Source organism: Perca flavescens, chromosome 5 (assembly GCF_004354835.1).
Source record: "Perca flavescens isolate YP-PL-M2 chromosome 5, PFLA_1.0, whole genome shotgun sequence".
Classification (NCBI taxonomy): domain Eukaryota; kingdom Metazoa; phylum Chordata; class Actinopteri; order Perciformes; family Percidae; genus Perca; species Perca flavescens.
The window spans coordinates 22,622,108-22,647,737 of record NC_041335.1 but is presented as its reverse complement, the minus strand read 5'-3'; the positions used below and the strand labels follow the sequence as shown (position 1 = coordinate 22,647,737).

General features: G+C 40.3%; 2 protein-coding genes across 2 annotated transcripts; both read right to left on the bottom strand.

The window, feature by feature from the left end:
• Window positions 1-1,697: 1,697 nt before the first annotated feature.
• Window positions 1,698-9,140, bottom strand: creb3l3l (cAMP responsive element binding protein 3-like 3 like). Its single transcript, XM_028578538.1, has 10 exons — window positions 9,007-9,140; window positions 6,171-6,302; window positions 5,615-6,008; window positions 5,256-5,377; window positions 4,981-5,073; window positions 4,232-4,338; window positions 3,992-4,060; window positions 3,794-3,878; window positions 3,572-3,665; window positions 1,698-3,400 (listed from the first exon to the last, which is right to left on the bottom strand). Exons 2-10 carry the CDS (start codon window positions 6,300-6,302, stop codon window positions 3,009-3,011), a joined length of 1,488 nt encoding a protein of 495 aa, XP_028434339.1. The 5' UTR covers window positions 9,007-9,140; the 3' UTR covers window positions 1,698-3,008.
• An 854-nt stretch (window positions 9,141-9,994) lies between these two features.
• nim1ka (NIM1 serine/threonine protein kinase a) lies at window positions 9,995-25,224 on the bottom strand. Its single transcript, XM_028578540.1, has 7 exons — window positions 25,005-25,224; window positions 18,096-18,632; window positions 17,333-17,701; window positions 17,016-17,128; window positions 15,191-15,312; window positions 14,883-15,029; window positions 9,995-11,597 (listed from the first exon to the last, which is right to left on the bottom strand). The coding sequence occupies exons 3-7, from the start codon at window positions 17,641-17,643 to the stop codon at window positions 10,839-10,841; spliced, it is 1,452 nt and encodes a 483-aa protein (XP_028434341.1). The 5' UTR covers window positions 17,644-17,701; window positions 18,096-18,632; window positions 25,005-25,224; the 3' UTR covers window positions 9,995-10,838.
• Window positions 25,225-25,630: the final 406 nt, after the last annotated feature.

Sequence of the window (25,630 nt, the reverse complement as noted above, 5' to 3'; positions counted from 1 at the left end):
GTTTGCGTGCGCCCCACACTCTTTATTACCCCACTCCATTCATTCGGTGCCCTGCGGCAGATGCCCGACAGATGCGCGTGGGCCACTCCCGAAAAGCGCGTGCCACGGCCAGTCGTGACCAGTTTATCTTATCAGTGCCTGCCTGCATGTGTTTACATTCAACGTCATATCTTTCGAGACAGATGCCGAAGGCTGTGCATGTTTACACACCGGGTGGCTGGTCTTGTATTAACTTGAAAATTATGTTTACCTATAGGCTACTATAGAAGCATATAAGCACTAATTGAGACTAATGAGTAATTCGGAGACATTAATGCTACAAAACAGGGTTATAAGTAGGCCTACTACAAAGTAGACTAGCCTAGGCTACACCTCAGAGACTTGTGAGCATCTCTGGCGGACACTGAAGGTCTGCAGCCAGACCGTCTTGACCACCGAAGGCGGTGTGTGACCCAGCTACGGGAGAATAGTTACAGGAATATTTCACTCTGTTGAAGGTTGCTTTCTTTGCAAGTTTCTTGTTAATTGAAAAGTCAAATAATAAACCACTCCGACACGTCTTTGACTGATAGATAAAGATACCTTTAACCTAAAGGTCCAAAGCGCCGAATCGACACCACCGATGTGGTATCGCTGCTGAACAACTCGCCCTGCATAGAGCCAAGCGCTCAGTGTCAGACATCTGGACTGACACCGCCACCTGCTGGTCATTCAAACAGTGACCTTTCCCCTCACTACACAACTAGTCTCAACCACAGGTCTCAATGTGTTGAACAAGCTCATGGTGACTCATGATTCCAAACTCACACTTGTGAGTCACAAACCCCTATATGCTGTCATTCCCCGACAGATGAGGTTACTTCTAAAGTCAGACAAATATTGTTTGCCAGCCATGGAGCATGGTGAACAGGGATATGTACAAAAATAGAAAAAGTGCTAGGGAAAAAAGCTACAAATCTTTGAATGAACAGTTTGAATTTACAGTCTACATTCATTTAAAATGCCTGCCTTCAAAAAGGCCCTTTATTACCCATACAGGTACATGTAATTGTTATTTAAAAAACAAATCTAATACACAGTGAAATTGTAGTACATATAAAAATAAATCCAGTGAACTCTGTGATATGAAAGTCCGATAAATGATTATTCATAAAACCTGTTGGAATTTTTTGACTTTTACAGTTTTGAATGCAGTAAGCGCTTTGGCTAAGAGCATGGGGGAAATCCCAGGCTGGCTGTGAAAATCCAAATGGAGGATAAATTAAACCTTGAGCAAGGCAACTAACTCCCAAAAACTAGAATGGTCAAAAGCTGTGGCAAACGGTTCCAGACTGTGGTTGTACTGGTAGCACCGGAGCAGTAACTTGGTTGTGAAAATGTCACTGAAATTGCACTATAAGTCTGTTAAAGAAGTAGATAAAGAAATATTATGGAAACTGAGATGGACATTTTAAACAAACTTACATAGGTGTATAGAGATAACTTCTTAGGTAAATCCTAAAAACAAATGTTATCAACACTACAGCGTAGTGTGGAGGAAGGTCTGGCAAAGCGAGACTAAGCCGACCGTTTCTCCTTTGTAATATTTTGTTTCATGTAGGTCTTATATGATTGACAGCCTCCTCCAGTTGAACAATTCACCGTAGACAGATATTCTTCTATGCCTTCGTCAATAACAGTGATCAAGAAAAATTCAGTCATTTTGATATAAAAAGTTTATTATCATAGATGTCCAGACATGTTTTACATAAAGAGTTGAAATGTACAGAAGAGCTACAATCATTTAAGTGTATTTACATTTAATTCTTGGACTATGTCAAATGTCAGTGCATTTGTCCAACATGATCAACATTTAAAATCTCATTGACTGTCGATTATAACAAAACATTTCCAATACCATTTAGATTCCATGTATTACTTAGAGTAACATAAAAATACCCCTCCAAAATGACAAAAATGCCTCACTGACAAAACAGGTCATTACATTTCTGAGTATATATACTGCACCAAGGTTTACTGAGATAACATTTTAAATCCCTTATTCTGTGCACACAGGTGTTAAGGTATTTCAGACATGTTTAGAAAGGTAATAACAGTCCCATGAAGGTGAAAAAGAGGAGATTGTAGGGGTGGACTGGGTTTGGCTAACAATGACAACTTCAAGGGTTCAGTGCTCTATATTTTGCAGACATTATTTCTTGCTTTACTGTACATAAAAACAAAGCATTCCAAAATTAACAGGAGCATGGATACCCTTGTTACAAGGGAAATTCTAACAAACTTTACAAGTCTTCTAAATGGCCAAATGTCCTGCAATGGCTTAAGCATTACGGTGGTCCAACAACCACTTTGATCAAGCTTTATGATAAATCAAGCAGCCTATATTCTACTACGCAATGGATGCTTCCGGCTAGTTTGCAGCGCAAACTGTTGGGAATACTTATTTTCACAATAATTTACTATGGGAGAGTGATTCATGAGCACCATAGGTTAACATTTAGATCTGCTAGAGGTGATCAGACGGACTAGCGTCAAGCAAAGCTCCCCCTAGAATTTGGTGATAAATAACAATGCCATCAATTAATACTTTTCTTAAAGTAATCTTCTGCCAGTTCTTTATAAAGATTCCTGTAGTGGTGCCAACAGGTTTTGGTCATCAGCACCGTTTTGTGCAATGCAATTAGAGCCCTCAGTGCTACTTAAGTTGCATGTGGCCTCCAGCAACGCAAGCATGTAGTCGCTGTATCGCTGCAATGTTCTATTCTTTAGGTCGTTAACTCTGAAACATGGAAATCTCTATCCAGTTCTTTTTGCCCACTGGAACAAGGAAATCAGAACAAAGTGCAAATAAAGTAAACGTAGTACATCAGCTGTTGGAGGGGGAAAATATATCTTGATCATTACTGGTATGTTCCCTTCATCCTTTTGTAAGTTTAAGCTTCCATATGGTACCTAAAACATTAGGAATATGGCTCCCTCTGCTGGTTATATTGATCAACACCTCCCCACTACATCTCATCTGAGCGGTGCTGCTGCAGTATGACAGACGGGGGGTTCCGGTCTATCCATTTATCGCTGGACCCTGTGACCTCGTACGCCACTGCAACATCAATGGATCCTTCCTGTAAGGCCCCTACTCCGCCAGCCGGCCCGGCCTTCATCTCTGCAGCCTGAGCGGGGTTGGGGAAGTCTGCCGACGAGTTGCTGTTGACTCCTGTTTCAGAGTCAGGCTGCTCCACCCTCTGGTAGTCGGGGGTGTGATTCTTCTGACCACCTGCGAACATGGCTTTAACGTTTTCTACATCTGCTTGGGGCACTAAGAGGAGCTCCTCATCTTCAGGCTCAATGTAGGATATGGCATCTGTGCTTTCTGGCAGTGAGCGCAAGGTCCGGGAGATGACTGCAATAATGATGGATGGATGGATGGATGGATAGATACATTAATAAAATTGCAATATACAGTCTGCACACTGAATAGACATTCTATCTTGACGAAGAATCCAACAAATTATGGGTACCAAAAAGACATGTCAATAAAGCTTGGAGAATGACTAATTGTGAGGTAACTCACTGGAGGAGGGTGTGTAGAGTTCCTTCTGTTGTCTGTTTCCGCCAAATGGATTGACTGACGGGAAGATGATGAGACAGAAAGAGAGTAGGAAGACCTGGAGGGCAAAGCCAAGGAGAGAGTGAAAAAAAAAAAAAAAAAAAAAAAAAAATACTGCAGCATGACAAAGAACTTGACACATACAGGAACAATAATCAGGAGAGAAAAACAAGTCAACAAATTTACCATGACACAAGTGCTGGTTGTGCTGGCCTTCATTGTCGACATCTTCACCATAGCCTGTAGCTTCCTCAGTTGCTCTATCAAGGAGCTGTTAGAACCAAGTTGACACATAAACTTTAACAGCCATCAACAGATTCAAAAACACTTTCTAGACACGTGTTATTACGTGCTCATACAAAAGCAATATCTCAGAGTTCTTACATGTTCTGTTTCTGAAGCATTTGGACTTTCTTCTGTAGTTCCAGGTTGTGTGCAGTACAGATGGCAACCCTGTGGTAGACATTGAGTAATTAGTATATTTATCAAAACGTACATAGAGTACTGGACCAACCATATAATGAAAGACGTATAATAAATCACAACATGTCTGTATCTATGTTTAATAATTGAATAGAGAGAATTAATTTCTCACTTGTTGTCATTTTCACCTCTTCATCTCACCTGTTTTCCAGTCCATCAACATAGACCTTCTTTTTCTTGCGGCTCTCCTGAGCAGACTGCTTGTTGCGGATCTTCCTCCTGACCTTCTTCAAGGTCCTCTCCTCTGCCTGTTACACAGAGATGAGGCTTTCAGGACAATCTTGAAAAACACACATGTGTACGTACACACATATACATACACACATATACATACACACACACACACACATATATACACACACATATACACACACACACACACACATATATACACATACATACACACACACACACACACACACACACACACACACACACACACACACACACACACACACACACACACACACACACACACACACACACACACACACACACACACACACACACACACACACACACACACACACACACACACACACACTTTGTCTTTATATCTCTGTCATATATATGTCACAAACAGATCAAACGGATCAAACAGAAAATACATTTAGGATTCAAAAAATAAAAATCTAAAAAGTTATAATACCATGATATAAAGACAAAAACATTTACATATGGCCAACAAAAAACACAGAACATGTTTGGTTTTATTGTATAACCATTGCTACAAAAATGAACAACAATTCTGATGTATTAGCATGTTGTCTGACTATGGTCATTATTATACAAACATTTGCAACATTAGGCAGATGTTCTTATCCAGGGCAGTTTACAATGCTGCCAATTAACTCAAGTTAAAAAAAAAAAAAAGTGTTGGCATGTATTACCTTTGTAAGAGGCATGTGTGTGGGAATAGTTGCTCCCTCTTTCCCCAAAAGCCGCTTCTCCTCCTCAGTGAGCACAATCTCTTTAAACTGGAACTAAATGGAGAAAAGACCAACATTTTTATCACCTATACAAGATGGTACCACAGTTGCAGCATGCAAAGAATCAGCTTGCCAATCACGTCACAAACAAGTGAAGCAAACCAAACTGAAACTTTCAGTCTTCTTCCAACAAACTCTTCGGTTTGACCAAATTAGGAAAAGTGGGAAAATCTGACCTGGTTTGTACTGTTGGCTTGAGTTGAATCTTGTGTTGAGTCCTCTATGGCCAAAGTACAGGGCAGCTCGTCTGTGATGTCCTCCTCTATGTCCTCCTCTATTGCATCACTCACCAAGTCATCTGACACGAGAGAAGTTTTATTTAAAATAAACTTAATCTGCCATACTGATCTCCCAGGCAAGTTAAGTGCCCCCATGTGATGATTATGTATGCATCCCTCAAAATGTGCACTAAACCCATGTGTTTTGTAGGTATTTATCAAGGGGTTAAGTGGATAAGTTACAAAATATTAATATATCTAAGCCTGTAGAACTTATAAATGACATCAGAATCAGAGAGTTCTTGGACTACACATACCCAGATCAATGAAGACATCTGTATCTGGCTTTTCTGCCCTCACACTCTGCAGGACATCCATGTTCCTGCCTCCGCTCTGCAGCTGAGAGTAGCTGTGATCCGCCTGGACTGTTAAGACCTCCAGGCTCTCTGTCTGCAGCTCTCCAGGGGCCAGGGCAGGGTCGGAGTGCATCGGGCTGGGCTGGGTGTAGCTGGGACTAGGAACAACATCACTATCGCTACCCTGAGGACTTGGGCATCCCAGAAGGTTGTTGCTTCCAGCCCCAGTGCTGCTGTCGTCGGAAATGCCGCTGTCACTGCCCAAGGGAGAATGAGAGGGACTGATAGCACCCATGTTGTACTCTCCCTCTAACAAGCTGGACAGAAAGTCTTCAGTATCCATTCCTGTCAGCATCTGGGAGAAGAAAAACTGTGTTAGCTTTAACACCAAGACTACTGCACATAGAAATACACAGTGGTAGCATTTTTGAGTCATCCAAAGTGAAAGAGAAACAAATGGTAAATATGATATACTTCATCCTAAGTTTATATTTCTTTTCTGTGAAGGAAGTCTTACATCTTGCTCAGACAGCCAGGATTCAATGAGCTCATTCCCGTCAGGAAAGAGCGGCTCAGCCTCTCCATTTTGGAACAGCAGCCCTAACAGGTCTGTTCCATCCATGTCTGGAAGGTCCTCAGTGGCTGACATCTGTAGCAACACAGCAGCATATAGACCACAGCATTTGAATTAAATTAATTATTTGTTAACAACGACATCTATATTAGTAAGACAATACAAGTATAATGTCAGACTAGACATTGTCTGGGATGTAGGGTTTCGCAAATTTGTGAGATAGGCCTAGCTTTAAAGTAATTTATTATACTCCTAGGTTGCATAACATTAAAGGGGAACTATGCAGTTTTTTTTAGCTTAATTTACTTTAACTGAACTGCTTTGGAGTCACTGGAATGGTTATATGACTTTTTTCGGGTTGAATCGTGGTCGTCTCGCTTCCCCTAGCGCCTGTGAGTGGAAAAACCACCCTTGCAACTTTTGGCCGGCGAGGAAGTATCACATGATATCAGGTCTTGCGATGTAACAAATTGCTTTAGGCACTGCATACATACAGGCCCTCATCCAGGAACCAGCTAGCAAGAACAAGGTAGCGATGGAGTTTTTCACACTATCGTCATGGCTGAGCTGGCTAAAAAGAAGCAGAAAGCTAGGAAAGCATTGTCGGAGGAACAGAGGAAGAGGAAACGGCAGAGTGATCGAGCAAGTTTTTACAGTGCTGCCAAATACCTATTCCGAAGCTGTAGGGGGAGCTCTATAGAGAAACCTGCGAGCAAAAAGCGAAGAAATTGCCAAAACTGCATAGCGCCCCTTTAAGTAGTGCTGAAACTATTTGTCAATTTATCAATTTTAAAAATATTTTTTTCTTTTAAGACATTTCTCTAGAACAAATACCTGTTAGAAGATGCTTATATATTTGGATTTTTTTAACTTTTGATAAGACAAAACAAGCAATTTAAAGTTGTCCTTTTAGGCTCTGGGAAGTTGCGATGAAAATAAGAAAATTTGACCGGTCGATAATGAAAATAATTGTTAGCTGCAGCATTACAGTTGCTGTCAAGTGATGCATTTTTCTGAACTAATTCATTTGACAGTTCTAGCTGGCTGAAATGAACATTGACTGCCTCTAAATTCTTGAGTATCATGATTGCTTATCAGAGATCCTTCCACACACCTCAGCTGTGCCTAAATGCTGATAGGGCGCTTCATTTAACCCTTCATATTCACACACTGAATAGGCAGTTCTTAAGGGTTTATTTTTGCGGTCTAAGGTTGATTGTCAAATTATGAATTGACAAAATAATATTACAACTGATGACTTTTTAAATATTATTTTTTAGAATATCTTAGGCCCTGACGGTTCCCCACTGATAACAAGTCATGCCCCAAAAAGTATATATCTATAGAATTGTTGACAGTAAAACAGTGACAGCCTACTGGTGTCACAGGATAAAAGAAAGGTATGGTAAATGGAGTGATGGTCCACTAAGCTTCCACCCTACTTAAAGTGTCTGATTGCTGATTTACATGCAGAGGCTGTAACATCAGGTGCATGTAGATACTGTTTTGAGTGTGAGGAGTTTAAATTAATTCAGCAGCCACAATAGTTAGGGTGATATCTTAAAGGTATAGTGGAGGATTTTCTTTTTCCGGGTGGATCATCAAGACTATTGGTCCTCCTGGTTGTCAATCATTCTGGTGATATGTTTACGTAAGGCCGTCGTACGTGCACGTCCCTAGCTTTCAGGTGTATATGTGTTGTGAGCTTGAGCTACGGTTTCAGCCATTCATTGAAGCTTTTTGGAGAATATTTCACACGCCGGCCTGCGCTAAAAGCACAAGTTGGGCTTCCCACTGATGCCTCAGTCGTGACGTTTCTACTCCACAGGTAAAGTTTGGCATGCTATTTGGAGAAATCCATTTAAAATCACTGTTAGTAAAAGTTGATGTAAGCTATGATTAGCGATGCTAGCCCTGGCACAAGTCACGCACCGCGCACACACGGTAAACATCTCAATTTGTGAAAAAGTGCAAATGTTCTTTTGGAAAGTAGGCTTGTATGAGCCATGCCGACAGCAACTTGTAAACGGTGCACTCTCGTGCACACGTTTAATAGGCGTTCCGTCTCGGGAGCAGGCAGAGTGTTGCGCATGTGTATTTTTTCAAAAAGTAGGAGAGGGCGGTTCTTTTCTAAAATTTGGGAAAATCCTCCACTATACCTTTAAGTATGATGCATTATGCTTTCACGTCAATGAGTCAATAACACGTACATTAAAGTGCCATATTGACAGCTTCATATTGCATCATTGCCACGCTCCCATCATGACCTCATCTTATATTGAGCCCCGCCCCCACATGCCTTTGTCACGAGATACAATATAAAGTGTCAAAACAAATAGGATGTATAGCCTTTAGTTACTTCCAGGAAATTACTATGCTGAATTGCCTGCCGAGGTAAAAAAAGAAAAAAAAAAAAAAAAAAGAAAAAGAAAACACATGAATGCAGTCTGGATGCAGGGTGTCTTTGTCTTGTCAAATAGAAGCATTGTCTTGCAGTAATTGAAACACAATAACAAACGAAATGACTCGCTTAACGTACGGTAGCAGTGAACATATACGAGCGATATGATTCATAAGCTTTTGATTTTAACGAGCAGAAAAAACAAACCGCATTGCAAGGAAATGTCTGCTAACATCGAAGAGCCAGCTAACGTTAGTGTTAGCTAGCTTAAAAATCATTGTAACGATCTTAACCAAGAGGGCGTTGTAGCTACTTCGTTACATTAAACACGCTGAAAAAAACATTAAACACGGTTAATGTCGACTTTCATTTTCTTACCGTTTGATGACAGGAGACAAAATACCATTCGAGTGAGTGTGTCCAGACGTCTATTGGTTTCTTCCGCGTTTCTTCGCTAGTCTACAGTCACAGCGCTATCTCCTGAAACTCCCTTCCAACATGGCAAAAAATGCGTCATCACGTCAAAGCGGATATGAGTACGTGGACTTCTTGGGTGATTCTGGGAAGTGTAGTACCTACCATGTACTCATGAACCGTCAATGTCATGAACGATTACCCTGCTTTCTGCATACACAAGTGGGTGCAGCAGGAAAATACATTAAATACATGAGCATTATTCTTAATTACATTATTATTATGGGATACATGTAGGATGTAAAATAGCAAAAACAAAATTGTATAAACAATGCTTTGCTTGTGAAGCCATTGAATGCACCTTAGATCATTTAAAATGAAACCTAAAAAAATATATATGAATATATATATATATTTAATTAAAAAAAAAAAACAATACCCGACTAATGTGTCTTGGGTGCTGTTATGTAGCTTGCCTCACTCTCTCATGCAAGAGTCAGTATTGTATTATGTTATGTTGCTGTAGAACACAACAAAAAAGCCAGATACTGTGCAAATAACAATTGCTTAAAAATACCAGAATGTACCTTTAGTGTTGAAATGATAAAACATACACAAAAGCATAATAAGCTTTAAAAAATGTTTAATAAAAAAAAGAACGCATTTAAATTATAAATGTATTTTAATCAACACAAGCATGATGCATGAGTATGGCATCAGATTATTTAAAAAATTAATAACTGAAACTCGTACCGAAAGTGTCTGAACTAAAATTGAAAAATAAATATTTTGCCACACAACAACTAATAACTTGATGGTTGGTATTTGTAGTTTAATTAAAGGTGCAGTAGGTAAGACTTTCCTTTCGGTCATATTTGCTGAAACTGACCCTATGTTCCAGTAGAACTACATGAAGCAGGTAATTAAAAAAAAATTAAAAATCCGGCTCATCTGGCACCACCTACAGCCTGTAGTGCGATTTGCAAAAATCCCCGCTCCCTGTTGAGATGCACCAATCAGGGCCAAGGGGGGTGTCATCACTGCTCATACACACGAATTCATTCTACCTTGTGGGGGGAGGGGCTTAGGAGACTGTTTTGGGCTTTAGCAGAAAGGGGGGAATGACTGAGAAGTTGTCGATGTTCAAATTTTTTGGCTAAATCCTGGATCTTCACAATCCTACCTACAGCACCTTTAAGGTAATCCAGGTCAATCAGTCTAACAGCAGCAACATCTCATAGAGATATATCACATAAGATCATCATGTCATCACAAACATTAAGGATTATAAACCAGTCTGGCTGATTTCATAACATGATTCACCAATTTATCTCCTCAGTTTAATGTTTGGGTTTCTAACTCTTTTATTTAAGATTTATGCTACATTGGTTTCTCATATGGTTTATTGGTGTTCCAGCACAATTGAGCATAGACTAGGCTATAAATATCTACGTGACCAAAATAAAAGGTTGTGTATGCCATCTAATCATCATTATGTTTACTTAAATAAATTGTATTTCATAACATTTTCAAATCTCATGAGTATTACAGGTCCCTGGCCCTGTCAAAAAAAAAGGGAGAAAACAATGATTCGCTGCCAGCAATCTTCTCACAGAGACTAATAGAAGAAAGATACTAAAGTAAGAAATCCCAGATTTTAGGAGCTGAGTGGGGTTATATACCATGGTTTCCATTTTAACTGCTGGCCTGAAAAGCATTTACTTGTAATGAAATCCATGCAATCTCATCCCAGACTATAAAGTCAATTATTTTCCAGAGCGTATCAGAGCATTATGTCACAGAATCACACAGAGTTTAGATGTGTGCCTTAAACTACGGTACACTTTTAGCCGTTCCTTTTTACTCTTTGTAGTTGGTCTGACCACCTTTTTGACCACCGGCATGCTCTCAACAGCCCGTTTCTTGTGAGCACGATGTAGCAGGATCCTATAGACCCCTGTGATGGAGCTCCTGCAGTCTTTCCCCTGGTTGTTGAGGATGTGTTCTAAAGTGATTCCTAGTGTCTCCAGTGCCGCATTTACCTCCATCTCTTCCTCCCCAAGTTCAGATGGATCAGTCTCTGCTAGGTACGATGGGTCTAGTTTAAAGGGCTCCATGGCATGCGGAAAGTCCACAGGGAGCAGCCACTCACAGCCCATCATCTGCTCCACTGTACAACGCTCAGATGGTATGGGTTGCAGGATTCCCCTGATCAGCCTCTGGCATGCCTCTGGCACCCACGAGGGCAGGATGTAGGCCCCCTCCAGGATGCATCGCTTTAGTTTGGCCACAGTGTCTGCCCTGAACGGCATGGTGCACGTCACCATAAAAAACAACATCACCCCCAGGGCCCAGATGTCTACAAAGACTCCAACATAGTGCTCATCTCGAAAGAGCTCAGGCGCTGCGTAAGGCGGAGAGCCACAGAATGTGTTGAGTGTCTCACTGCGGCGGCTCAGTGTGCTAAAGCCAAAGTCCCCCACCTTGACACAAAAGCTGCTGGTGTAGAAGACGTTTTCTGCCTTCAGGTCACGGTGGATGATGTTGTTTTCATGCTGTGGCAGAACAAGAAGAAACTTCATTATGTAAGTGCCATCTACTTTCACGTCAAGTGTGATGTGGAAATTTGAAGCTTCCAATGCACATACACTGAGAATTGACTTTTCAGTGAGGAAGCAGGCATCTTGTGTCCAGCAGTTAAACTTTTGAAAGGAACAATATTTGCATTTTCATAGATTCTGGATTTTTACATAAGGGAGAAGAAAGAGAGCATTCTTAAACTGGTAATCTTTTTTTTTTTTGGAAAAACATATCAGACCAAAATCATTGAGTATGAGTGTTTTTTTGTGTCTTAAAACGTGTGGCAGCGATCTGGATTAAAAACACATCCGAAACCAAACAGAAATCAATGAACATGCAGTTTCTTCAGTTGCAACTGAAATTCTACTGATCCAGTAAAGCTGCATTGAGGACAAATGTATAAAGATAATTTTCCTAATCCACCAGAGCCCCTTTTTTACTATAATCCTACTGTCCGTCATATAGAAATATTCTAGGGATCAAAAGAATATTTAGTTGAATCTACCGTCACACTTTGATTCACAATTGGTTTGTTATAATGTTGAGTTTGAAATCTCTGTTTACTCTTCTGTTTTACTTATTGGCCTTGTGATGCATCAAGACCAGCATTGGGTAAGCAGTATGTACTAACAGAAATTGTCACATGAGATTAATTAGGTTAGAAGATTAGATGAAATTTGAATGACCCCATGGTTAAAAGCAGCAGAGAATTAGGCTACTAAACATTTCATAACCAACATGTAGCAGACAGTTAGGTCATCTTAAAGGGTAACTACTGTTTTCTTTTTCAACCTGTTTTTCCTGTGTTTTTATGTCTAAGTGACTGATGTGAACAACAATCTTTGAAATTGGTCCAGTTTTAAAGGAGAAACTGGTAAAGTACATATACCGTTCATGTATACATGCGGGCGCCATCTTGGGAAAACGCTGTGTAACCAGTAACCAGTAACATAGCTCAAGCACGGCGTTCGTCATTCGACTTGTCATGATGGTTCTCACAAGATGGCGCCCGCATGTATACATGAACGGTACTGTCTTTATAAACTATCTTTTTAATAAACTGTACACTTACAAAGTTCTCAATGCTTCGGTTTACATGTAGGGACCCTCATTATGCTACCGTGGAAGTGTGGTGCTATTTTGAGCCTTGTTAGTGGTATAAAATAGCGATTTCTTGTTACTTTACCAGTGCCCTGACGACTAGCTTTATAAGCTAATTAGCGGTTTGCGATAAAACTGGTCACATTCGATTAGCCTGAAAACCTATCCCAGGGAACAGTCGACTCGGTACACGTGTTATTAACACCTAGGTTCATTTTGCTCCGGATTTCTCCTTTAAGCAAGATTGCTGCAGTTGGCCACTGCGAAATAAGCTACAATGTAAGTTAATAGGGCAATTGTCCAGCTTGTATTTACCTTCACAAAAGTGCTCGTTTTGCCACTGACAGGCTCAGATTAATATTCTAAGCATTGACGGAGTACTCGAGTCCTGGACTCAGACTTGAGTCAGACTCAAATCTCTATTCTCTGGACTCGAGTCCGACTCGAGAATCTATTCTCTGGACTCGTGACTTGACTTGGTCTCGCGGACTGAGGACTCGAGACTCAAGGATATATAAAATCGGACGTTGGATGAAGTTTCTGACTTAATAGGTTATAAAAATTTGATATAAGATGTTACACTTTTCCTGTTTCGGGCTCCAAGACCGGCCAGGAAGCAGCCGGGGAGACGAGCAGCTGGGGAGAAGTATGTCTATCCAGGGCTGATGTTCTTTTGGGGGTAACACCCTTTACGTCACTGACAGTATTAACAAAAGATGAAGCCACCATGTCTTGAGAAGCTTGTTTATTGTTAACTCACTTGACATCATCTTTGGGATCTCTTTGTTCTTGCGCCTTTTCTTCACAGCCACACATTCGCTTCTCAGTCGGACAGCGCTACCGCTCGCTCTCCTTGCTTGACAACACACTCACTGACGTCACTCACTTAACGCTACATTCTCGCTCTTACTTTCACTACTTTCGTAACAAAGGAATTGATATTGATATATGCAACTGTAGTGCATGTTTCGCGGGCTCCCTACTACATGTTCACATTTGGAAAATGCAGAGAGATGCGCCCCAGATCGTGAAGTTCGCCTACACAGATTTTACATCCAATGCTGGGAAGAGCACAGCTAAATGTTGTTTTGAAAAAAGTCAGTAAATAAACTCCCTTTGCAATCGTGACAGTGGCGTCATTTTTGACCCTCTTTTATTAGTAAATCAGCTCTTTAAAAAGGTGCCAGAGTGGAGAAATGTGTCTAGGAATTCAACATAGACTCAACCTTGACGACTCGAACACTGGGGACTCGAGACTCGACTCTGACTCGAACTCAGGTAATGGGGACTCGACTCGGACTCTTCTTTGGTGACTCAACCTTGGACTCGAACACTGGGGACTCGAGACTTGACTCAGACTCGACAGTTGGTGACTCGACTACAACACTGATTATTGATTATGAAATGTCTGACAACATTATGGTAAGGATTTCTAAGGAGGTCGACCTTTCTGTAAAAGAGTAAGTATTTTTTAAACATAAAAACATCCGTGAAATTGTGTTCGCTAAACCCACCAGACACCATGTAAATAATCAGTAATTTGAGCATCGTAAAATACAATTCAATCAAAGTTGACAAAACAAAATAAAACTACCACTTCCACTTTTCCAACCATCACAACTCTAGTTTTAGTTGAAATAAACACATAGTTATGTGAAAATATGTTGGCTCTATACACGCTAAAAGTAATGGAGTCTGGGGTTTAGCTCTAGCGGCTTCAGAGCTGTTTCTGGTTAAACAGAAAGGTCTCAAAGAGGTTTTAAAGGTCTATCTCTGAAGGGATCCTTTCCATAATGTTGTCAGACACAGAATATTAATCTGAGCCTGTCAGTGGCAAAACGAGCACTTTTGTGAATACAAGCTAGACAATTGCCCTATTAACTTACATTGTAGCTTGTTTCGCCGCTGCCAACTGCAGCGTTCTTGCTTAATACTGGACCAATGTCAAAGATTGTTGTTCCCATCAGTCACTTAGACACAAAAACATAGGAAAATAGGGGGTTGAAAAAAATGGTAGTTAGCCTTTAATGGTCAATTTTGTAGTTATTTGTCAATGAACAGTGTAATAAAATCTTATATAGGTTACATTCAGATTAAGATTTAGTTTTCTATTATTTTACTTGAACATACCACTTTAATATAAACTTATATGTACTAACCATGTGTTTAACAGCAGAGAGGATCTGAGCAAAGACGATCTTGCTATCATTGTCAGAAAGTTTCCCCTCTGTAGTAATCTTTGTGTAGAGCTCCCCTCCCCCTGCGTACTCCATCACCAGGTGTAATCGTGACAACGTCTCCACCACCTAAAGGAGAAAAAAAATGACCAGAATGTCAGAGTGCATTTAAAAAAAAAAAAAAATAAAAAAGTATATATGTCGGGCTGGATGAAGTGATCACGGAAAAAAGCCCCTTGGGACCAGATAAAGTTCATTTATAAATCAATATGAGTGCGCATGAGTCAAACCTCATAGAGGCGTATAATGTTGGGATGGTGTAGTTTCTCCATGCTAGAGATCTCTCTGGACAGCAGCCTCTGGGTCTTCTGATCCAGCTTGGTTTTGTCTAGGATCTTTATAGCCACTTTGTCTGGTGAGTCCAAGGGAGAACATTATGCACAATGATCAGTGGAAAAATAACTAATTTCTATCTGTCAGCTGTACTGATTATTTAAAAGCATGCTGAAAAATAGCATTTCAGCTGAAACTTGATAGGGAAAATCATTTTTTTTAAATTCAACGTTGACTTTAAAAAAAAAAAATCAGGATACAAGTGCTCCCATTGTGTCTTTCATCATTAAAATATTCCACTTTTCTGAGAAAGTATGGATTACATGTGTTACATAAATCTTAAGTAAATAAAAGGATAGAAAATGTGCGCCTGGTTCCACCCAGCAATCACAGAATTGCCCCTGAAGTGACCGAGCCTGATGCTCTCCTCTAGATAACTTGATGGAGGATTAGCTGCCCTCAGAAACCAATTTTCTTGATCATGTTCTCCCAGGGGGTCTATCCTTACTTTAAGCCCTATCTTTAAAGTAACATTTGCTTTCATAAATAAAGGAATATAGCTCCTTTTCTGTCATACTGGGGTGACTTCAGGTCTGAGCAGATATGGAGTGTTAAGTCAGGGTGATGATCAAATATGATATGGACACAAAGTGCTGAGTTAGCTACATTGTCCTGGAATCAAATTTAATTTACCACATTTAAAAATGTGTTGAAGAAAACTTTTAGAGCCAATAAAGATCAAAATACTTTATGTATATCAAATTCAAACAACTGGTATCTTTACTGTATTCTGTTAAATGATTTATAAAGAGAAGTTAAATAGACCTCAGGTAACTGAATACAGAAAAGTTCTTTAAGTGGCAAAATGGTGTTGAGATATCTAATTGTGCATCCGTATGCATTATTCAGGCTGGTATTAGGCTCCCTTTCAGCTGTGACATAGCTTTCAATAGGAGCATTCAAAATGCATCACAGCCCATATTGTTTTTAGCAGACTAAATGATACCACACACACACACACACACACACACACACACACACACACACACACACACACACAGTGAAGTATATATAACCCTAAAAATATACACATATGTGCACACACACACACACACACACACACACACACACACACACACACACACACACACACACACACACACACACACACACACACACACACACACACACACACACACACAGAGACAGAGACAGAGACAGAGAGAGAGAGAGAGAGAGAGAGAGAGAGACGCATTCTCCTCCCTCTCTTCAGCCTTTGATGAGGCATGCAGCAATTTTAGCCGTCGCTAAGGAAACTGGAGATCTCTAATCAATCCATCTGTTCAAGGGCAGCAGACAGTCTGTCTCTTCGTGGCTGAATCAGCCCCTTGGCAAGGCACACATCACCTTGTTAGAATTGCTACATAAGGACACACTTGTTAGTGTTGCAGCCCATTGATAGAAACCGCTCTTCAGCCAAATTATCACTTAAATCTAATTAAAAGCCAGAGTGAATATGATGATGTCTATCTTTAAAGATGGATGTGCACTTTTGAACTGTGCAACAAATTTACCTACAGGTACAAATAAAATAACCTGAACCTGATCTTTAAAGATGGATGTGTTTCAACCTTTAGTGATGGCCATTTAGTCAGTCTACCTTCAACCACTGTATAATATCTTTATAGTTAGTATAATAGCCACTCTCTAATAGATGTTTTCCTGTACTTGAGTACAGGGGTTTTAACAGTTGCGTTTCACTGATGTCTCATAATTTCTTACCTTTGGTGAGGGCGTGAATTCCTAGCTTGACATGGGAGAAATTTCCGCAGCCAATCTCTCCTCGAATTTTGTAGAAGCCGATTCTTCTGCCCAATGTTAGCTCACGGACCACCCTGTGACCAGATTACATAACAGAAGATGTAACACTAAATATTCTCTATGATATACTATAGTAAACCATACCATAATAAAGAATTCACCATCTGGTGAGTCAAAAAAAGCTAATAGAAATACAGCACATTGTGATTCTAAAATAACTTACAGTCACAAAGGACCTATAAAAAGAGGGGGTTACTGCTTCATCTCTTGACCCCTACCTTTCATCCTGGCACATATCCAGGTTCAGTCTTTCCAGTGGAGTGAGGCGGCGGATGGTGGCTCCCTCATCGTCTGTGTTGATGTCTGAGCTGTCCTGGCGGCTCCAGCGGGGGTACCTTTGGCCACCAGTGACCACAGCTGTGCCTCTAACTGAACCTCCGACAGAGTCTACATTAGACTCCCCGGTCTCTGCCCCAGAAACTGAGATACTCCCACCGGTGCCTGCTACACCCGGCCCCCTAGAGCCTGCTGTCCCAGCCCCAGCTTCAGCCCCTTCTGGGCTGCTCTCAAAGGGGCAGACAGCAGTCATCCTGCAAGGGACGCCCAGGGTTGTGTGGGCTTAGCTCATGACTTGAGGTGGTGGAGGACTGGATGCCCAATTAGAAATAATATATATTATTTTTGTGGCTCATTGCACAATGATTGATGCTCCTACATTATGCAAGTGTCTTTTCAAATCTACCCCTTTAAATGATTACAAGAAATAAAACTACTTTAGGAACATATTTGGTGCTGCTTCTATTTATCTGCATTCCAAGGTATCATACATTTATCTTAAGACCACAGCAATATGTTCTATTTTTCTAGTCTAATCATATCAGATTAACAATACATGGATTTGCAAAAGTTAAATAGCTACACCAATACAAAAATAATAATTGTTATACTATCATAGATCAAGTATCATATATCCAGTATCATAGATCTGATGTAAAAGTTGATTTAGAGCAAATTCAAATGGGACAAAAAACCATGGCTTACCTTCAGACGTGTGAGGCATTTAAAGATAAATTCTTTCAGTGTCCATGCTGAAATCGCATAGCTATTTAGACAACTGAGTCAATAACCAAATGTCTTGAATGTGTTATCCTGTATTTCAACAAAATGGTAAAGAACATAGAAATAATTATTTCTATGGTACAGAACCTCCAGTCTGTGGACCCAAGCACATGCTGCATCCAGAATTTCTCAAATCTGCTGCAGCTGCAAACAATGGAATATCAGTTTATCATCTGAAGCTTGATGAAGTTGTAGTCTTGTTGCATTATAAGAATGCCCAGTAGTTGAAACCTTAGTTTTCCTTATGTGAAGCGGTCAGAGAAAAGGTGATGAGGCTGCATTCCCTCTCACTGTTGTCTCTTGCTGAATAGGTCTGCGGAGCTTTAATGGGCTCTTTTGAGTCTCCAGGGTATAAATAGGCCACAGGTTGAGGAGGAGGGAAGAGGAGCTGGATGGGGGGGTTGGAGGAAAGAGGTCGAACAGATGATATTGTCAGCGTGCAGCCATGGGGCGTGCAACCTGGAATGAAGCACAAGAGAGATACAAAAAAAATGAATCTTATTTATGTAAACTTTGGTAATCCTCCATTTCCTTTTTAATGTCTAGTTATTGTGTTTAATCAGTTTTCTTTTTATAGTTTATTACCTACTAGTACCTTTGTCACAATATTTATCATTTGGCAATTGTGTAGATTTTATGGGTCAAGAATCTGTGCAAAACAATGGAATACATGTTGTTTTAACCCTCCATGTGCAAGAGTTTGTGTGCACATGTCAACACAAGCATGCCTGTGCAGTATCTGCTTGAGTGTCTGTTAATGTGTACAGTAATTAGGGCTGGGTAAACCGCTAAAAACTGTTCAATACCGATAACATGAATTCAATACTGGTTCCTGACCTACTTTTTCGATACCAATTTTATAAAAATCAATTTTAACAAAAAGAAATTACAACATTACGGTACAAATGTCTTTTTTTCAGCTCCTTTACACGTATGTGACGCACACTGTAGTCAAGCCTCTCGAAATACAACAACACACACACTTGACCCCTGTCTTTGTGCGAAATCAATGTGCGTAACGTATTGTGTTTCGACTGCATGCGTCTACTACTTGTAACATTAGACAGCCAATCGCAAGCCTTATTAGATCTTGGTACATGCATGGTGCATGCTCATTGGCTCACTGACACGGATGAGATTTACTCCTTAGGTATTGAAATTTGGTGTTGAATGACAATGCATTTTTCGATCCTCAATACTATGGAGGTAATTTGGTCGCTGCCTTAAAGTGTTGAAGTTCGGTACCCAGTTCTAATAGTAATGCTTACTTAATTTAGTGCTTGAGTCCTGCTCCAAGAGCGATGCAGGCTTAGGTTGTCATGAGAGTCACAATAAACAAATCAAAGATCCTCATCGCTTTCTACCATCAAGAAGATACTTACAACCCGAATAACTTATTCGGGTTGTAATGGAGAGCAGGCGTGATGACTGTCACTCCCTCGTGTGTGTGGTACAATACGTAGCCTACGTGTATTAGTTTGTAAATAGGTGATGATTGCATGCTGCTCAGAAAAGAAAGCTCTAACAATGTCCTATGAGAGGAAAATGTTAAGATGAACCCTGATTTTGCAGTCATATATATTTTCTATAATACCAAGTGAAAACTCAAAAAATCCAAAAATAAATAAAAACTGATGGTGTACTTCCAACCAGCTAAACAAGTCAATTGTTCAACCTGACACCTGAATAGAAAATACCACAGTGAATGGCATGTATACAAACAGTATACTTCACCTGAACTACGATCGACAGCCTTCCCAGTATTTAATCTGCCGAGTGTTGCCACAGTAACAGTTTGAACTCGTGGCAATTGAGCTGTCTAATGTTGCTTTAAAGGATAATAATGGCAATCTTCAATATTTTTTGTTTTTATCAACAAAAACCATTCAAAGCCCCCCCCCCACCATAGTTGTCCAAAAACTATTAAAAACCCTGTAGCACTGGCTGTAAATATTTTCCATTATGATGAACATGGCTGCTGTAGTTAATTTTGATTCCGTCCCACATGAAAACTCCTGGTGCCGTATATGCACTAGCACACCAAATATGTTATTATTATTATCAGTGGCTGAAAATAGTCTCCAACAAATGCACTAATTACTCCCCTTTAATTTTTGATAAAACTTACAGTGCCCCAGCTGTAGTCTATCAAATTAAACTATATATCAACTAGGAATGAATGGGCTTGGTGGTCAGTGTGACTGTCAGGATAGGGAAGTTGGAAAAGTCAGACACAGACTAACACGTGTTGATCACATTTGTTGATAAGGAAAATATAGAATAAGTCTAACAGGGCGTCCAGTTTTAAATAAATTTAGTTGTTTTCAGAAGAAGACATTGTCATGACATAACATGGTGTGTATGAGGCAGGAATAAAAAAGGTTACTTAGTGTAACATGGTGCTTTGGAAGGTGTTCTCTCATCCGTCTTTATATTAAGATGAATGAATCTATATTAAAGCCTCACTAGGAAATCAAAGCAGTTCTCCTTTGTGAGGCCTACGGTCTCCCAGCCTTCAAACACCTTCCTGCCATCGCGCCATGAATATCTAAGCATTGATCTCAGGCAGACTAAAAAGGACTTGCTAAGAGAGGATAGGCCTTCACTTTACAGCACAAAGCAGCAAGCCCTGAATACCAGCCTTTTATATATGTAAATAAAAAGACTAAAAGGATAACCGTGCATTAAATAAACATCAATAATGAGAGCAGAGCGATAGGAGTTTTGGGACAAAATCACCATCAGGGAATGATATTTTTCAATTGTTGATTCATATTTACTTATTAGTTTATTTACTGAATACGTATTGATTAATATGTCTTGGATATATATAGCTAGTATCTCAAACTATTTCACATCCTTTTTTTCCATCTAAAATATCTACTAGTATCTATTTATCTTAATATATACTGTATATTCCTTAAATCTCTCACAGAGAATGAGACACATTCAGCCATATAGAGTACAGCCATTTTAAATAACTAACTAGATCTACTGATAATTACTTTAAGTGTAGAATATCTAGCCACAGAGGATCAATAGACGACTTAATAGTAACCCAGATTGCTTTGTGTTTTGCTTTCACTGGATAACAGAACTACCTGGTTGCTTGGTGATGGACACTGACCAAGCAGGTTTATATGTCTTTTATTCATGCTGAGGATCAGGCATTTAACTTGCACTTGGTGCCAAGAAGGAGAAGATGCAGTGCCATGTTATCAGGCCTAGTTCACAAGTCACGGTTATTTTAAAAAAGTGTTTTTTTTCACAAAAAATCCCATCATCCCTGGGGGCACATGCACTGTTTAGAAAAATCTCTGTCCACATAAAAACGCAAAAAAACACAATTGAAGTGCTGTCAAGAGCACGCCATGCCAACAGGTGGTGATATAACCTGAGCAAGAAAAAGAAGATGTTGGCCAATCAGAAGCCTGAAAAAAAAAGCTGTTACCTGAAGACTACTCACCAACTAGAAGTCCAACGTTCTGGTCTAAGACTGGCGCAGTGTTGGATTATAGTAATGTCATTCTGACGCTTCTGTTACACAATACAATGGAATAGTAACTGTACATTATATGTAAACGTAATGTATGTAACATATGTAAAATGTCATGCTAGCAAGCCTGTTACCAGTGCTATTATGGCCGTGTCTGCCATTGCAAGAAATGTTGTCTCATATGTGACGCCTCACAAAAAGGAGATAACGGGGCATACTCTGACGTTACAGCCAAAAACTCTGTTTTCCTTGTCTACACGACAGTTTCTAAAAGTCTTCACCCTGGTCGGAGTTTTCCAAAAGCTCCGTTCACAGTGACCTAAAACGCTGTTTGTGTGTGGCCAAAACACATAGAAAAAGATAAAATTAAAAATACCCATGTACGTGTAGACTAAGTCTCAGAGTACCCGTGTTAATTATGTGCGCGAGCAGGCTGATGGATTCATACATAGGGCTTACACCAACAACACACACACAAACATTACCAAAGATGAACTGGTTACAGCTTCATAAGATGGGATACTCTGGGGTATACCCAATACACGCTGAAAAGATTATATATCTCATTTGGCTTGGGAACACTTCACGATCCCCAAGGAGGAGCTGGAAAACGTTGCCGGGGAGAGGGACCTTGCTTATATGCCATGGCTTAGCGGCAAAAAATGGATCGATGTATCTACATGACTACCAACCTGTTTCAAGTTTGAATTACAGACAGATGTACCATTCAAAAACTCACTCAATTGGGTGCCTGGATCAGTTGGTAGAGTGGGTGCCCATATAAAGAGGTTTACTCATCGACGCAGCGGGCCCAGGACTCCGACCTGCGGCCCTTTGCTGCATGTCTTCCCCCCCCACCTCTCTCTCCCCTTTCATGTCTTCAGCTGTCCTGTCAAATAAAGGCCTAAAAAGGCCCAAAAAATAATCTTACTTTTTTTTTTTTTTTAAACCTCACTCAATTAAGACAGTACACTACTTAGTACAGACAGGTGTATGAGTCTGCAGTGCAAACAGCCAGCCCTTCATAAGCAAACACTATCCGCTTTACAAAGTGCGGGTCCCTACTCACCAGACAGTCAATCATTTGTCTATGGAGCCCTAAAGAGAAGGAGTAGGGTTTGCCTAGTGTACTCTACTGCTGACTAAACTGTACCATCAGCAGCCTCTTCCCACACTGACACTCCAACAACGGAAAACACAAGAGCCCATCCACAGCAGCTGTGCATCAAGAAGAAGACATCTCTTTTCATGCCTGTCTGTGCCTATAGTTGGACAAGGTAAAAGAACAAAGGAGCTGTTTCTCACATCACAATCTATGAAACATCCATCTGTACAGTTCGTCCTCTCTGCTTTGTCTCTAAAAAAAAAAACCTTACTTTGCCTTCCATTCCCCTTAAGTCCATTCCCTCATTCCGCCTGTGCTTGTATCACATTTTCTCTGTTTTTACTGTCGTTATGCTTTCAGGCTCAGAGACGCACACACATTCAAACACCCTTTGCACAAGCACGTAAATGCATACACACAAGTGCGCTCACACAGACAGCGAGCCCTCTCCACACAAAGCTCCCAGTGTGTTAATTGAGACGCACGGCTGAGAAGAATAAAGAGCTCCCCAGTGAAAGAGCTGCGACAATGAAGACCACAGGCCCTAGGAACAGGGAGGCAGGCCTCTCTGGAATCTATGGGGCAAATATTTCCACATTTCCAAAAAACAGATTGACCTCTATATTCCTTCCCGCTGACACACCACACACACCTGTTCAAAGTGAAGTCTCAGGCTTCGATGGATGCACTTGGTTTATACCTGGCTTTGCAAATGGTCAACTGAACTCAATGAGTAGGACACTATGCAACTTGTTTCACTATTGTTTTTATTCATATATTGTTTTACTTTTTATCTTTTTATGTAGCATGACTCACTACTGTAGTAGTGAAAACATGTACAGTACAGTACACGCTGTTATAATCTGCACCATACTATAACTCCTAGTACATTTGGAGAGAGAGCGAGAGAGCTAGAGATGTCTCTGAGGCCTTAACAAAGTTACCATGACACTGTATGCAGGGAGCACAACAACATATAGTAATGGTGTAGACAATGTCACTTCTGGTGATTCAAATCTAAATTTGGTCGACTACTTCTTCCTGTTTTAAAGAGCCTTCTGAGTTCCGTTTTTATTCACTGCCAGCACTTCAAAGAGGTTTGCATCAGAGAAAGAACACACAAAGCACGACGTTTCATGTGCTCTGACTGATTGACCATCAAACGAATAACAATCAAAAACCAATTTCATTCAGGCGACAGGAAACAGATCCCAAAAAGTGCTATTTTTCCTTCAAAAATATGGAAATATATTCAGTTTCTTATTCAGGTACACTGAGAAGAATGAGTGAAAAACATTACTTTCATAATACAATACGTTCAATCCCAGCGTAATTTTGAAATAGGCCAAAAGACACATGTCATGTAGCCTAGTTAAAAAAAAATGCATTATGGAGCATTCTAAAGGCTCAGTTTGATAAGACATGTAATGTTACTGTGACTGTGATCCAAATCTAGCTGCTGAGTCATTCGAATGTCTGAAAGCATATCATGCAAATAAATCAATGTGTATAACTAAACAGTTGTAGTTTCCTTTCATTATAGCCACAGACAATTATCATTTGACAAAGTATTGTTTTTATCTTGTAAATCTGTTTTGTGTTTGTGTTGAACAAACTACAGTACTCTTAAAAGACAAGCATGCTATCCCACTACCCTTATAGGAGACACAGACTGCAAACTGAGTTATGATGATAGCCTACAGCATAAAGAAAAGAAGAAAAAAAACCATTAGAGTGCAAAAGGTGCTAAAAGAGCTAAACTCTGAGTCATGGTGGTTCCCCAAAGTTGATTGCGCCTGTGCGTAACTCCCAGGTGATCCTTTTCACAAGTGATGCATTGAATTTAACGACAACAATCACTGCAAAATGTGACTAAAATATAATTGAAAAATAGATCACGAGATTATGAAAAATAAATAATTCTCGGTTCATAGAGCTCTAGACCTTCAGACATTATTTTTCACGATACTGATCAGTCGCCATAGGCTATATGTTGAATGTGTCGGTGATGTGTTAGTTAAATAATTATTTTGTGAAAACCTTTCAAAACACAAACATGCTTTCGAGTAAATAAACCTTGCAGTGCATTGATTAAGTGTTTGTCTATCGGTGTTCAATGACAGTCAACAGTTAACACCTCGTCGCCGCAGGCTATGAGCCGGCGCATTTCTCTCAATGATCCTACGAGAACAAAAACACCAAAGATGTTACATTTGTAAATCAGTCTTACCACGTAGGCTATATCGTCATGCGGCCCGTGGCGACAAGCTTTACAGAACTCACTGCAAAATCTTTCTCCCGTGCCCTGTGATACTGGTTCTGCAGCAGAGCTCTGCTACCCGGTTCAGTCTGTTGTGAAGGAAATCCGCTTGCCTGGCAGGTGAAACGACCAATCGGTGCGGGCTGGGGAGTCCTAGTGCATCTCTTATCCAATCAGAAGCAAGAATTACAACTCGAGCCGCAAGATCACTTCAGTTCAGTACCACAGGAGCTGTCCGGAGCAGGAGGCGGCGGGACTCACACAGGTAACCTAACCTGCGTGGTCACCTGCCAGGCTATTAGCACAGCAGCGGTTCAGGTTCAAGGAGGGGTCAGGGGACCAGGAGAAGGCCTTATCAGACAGAGGCGTCAATGTCTCAAGACTTAGACTTAGACTTCTCTTTATTGATCCCTTTGGGATGACTCCCGCAAGGAAATTAGATTTCCAGCAGCAGATTTTAGCATCTTACAAAACACTCTTTAAATAGAAAAAAAAAGATAGAAAAAATACAGTATAAGAATAACAAGCTCACTATTCTCGTGTGTGTGTCTTTTAATGTACACACATGGGTTGCCCTGCACCACAATTTCATCAAA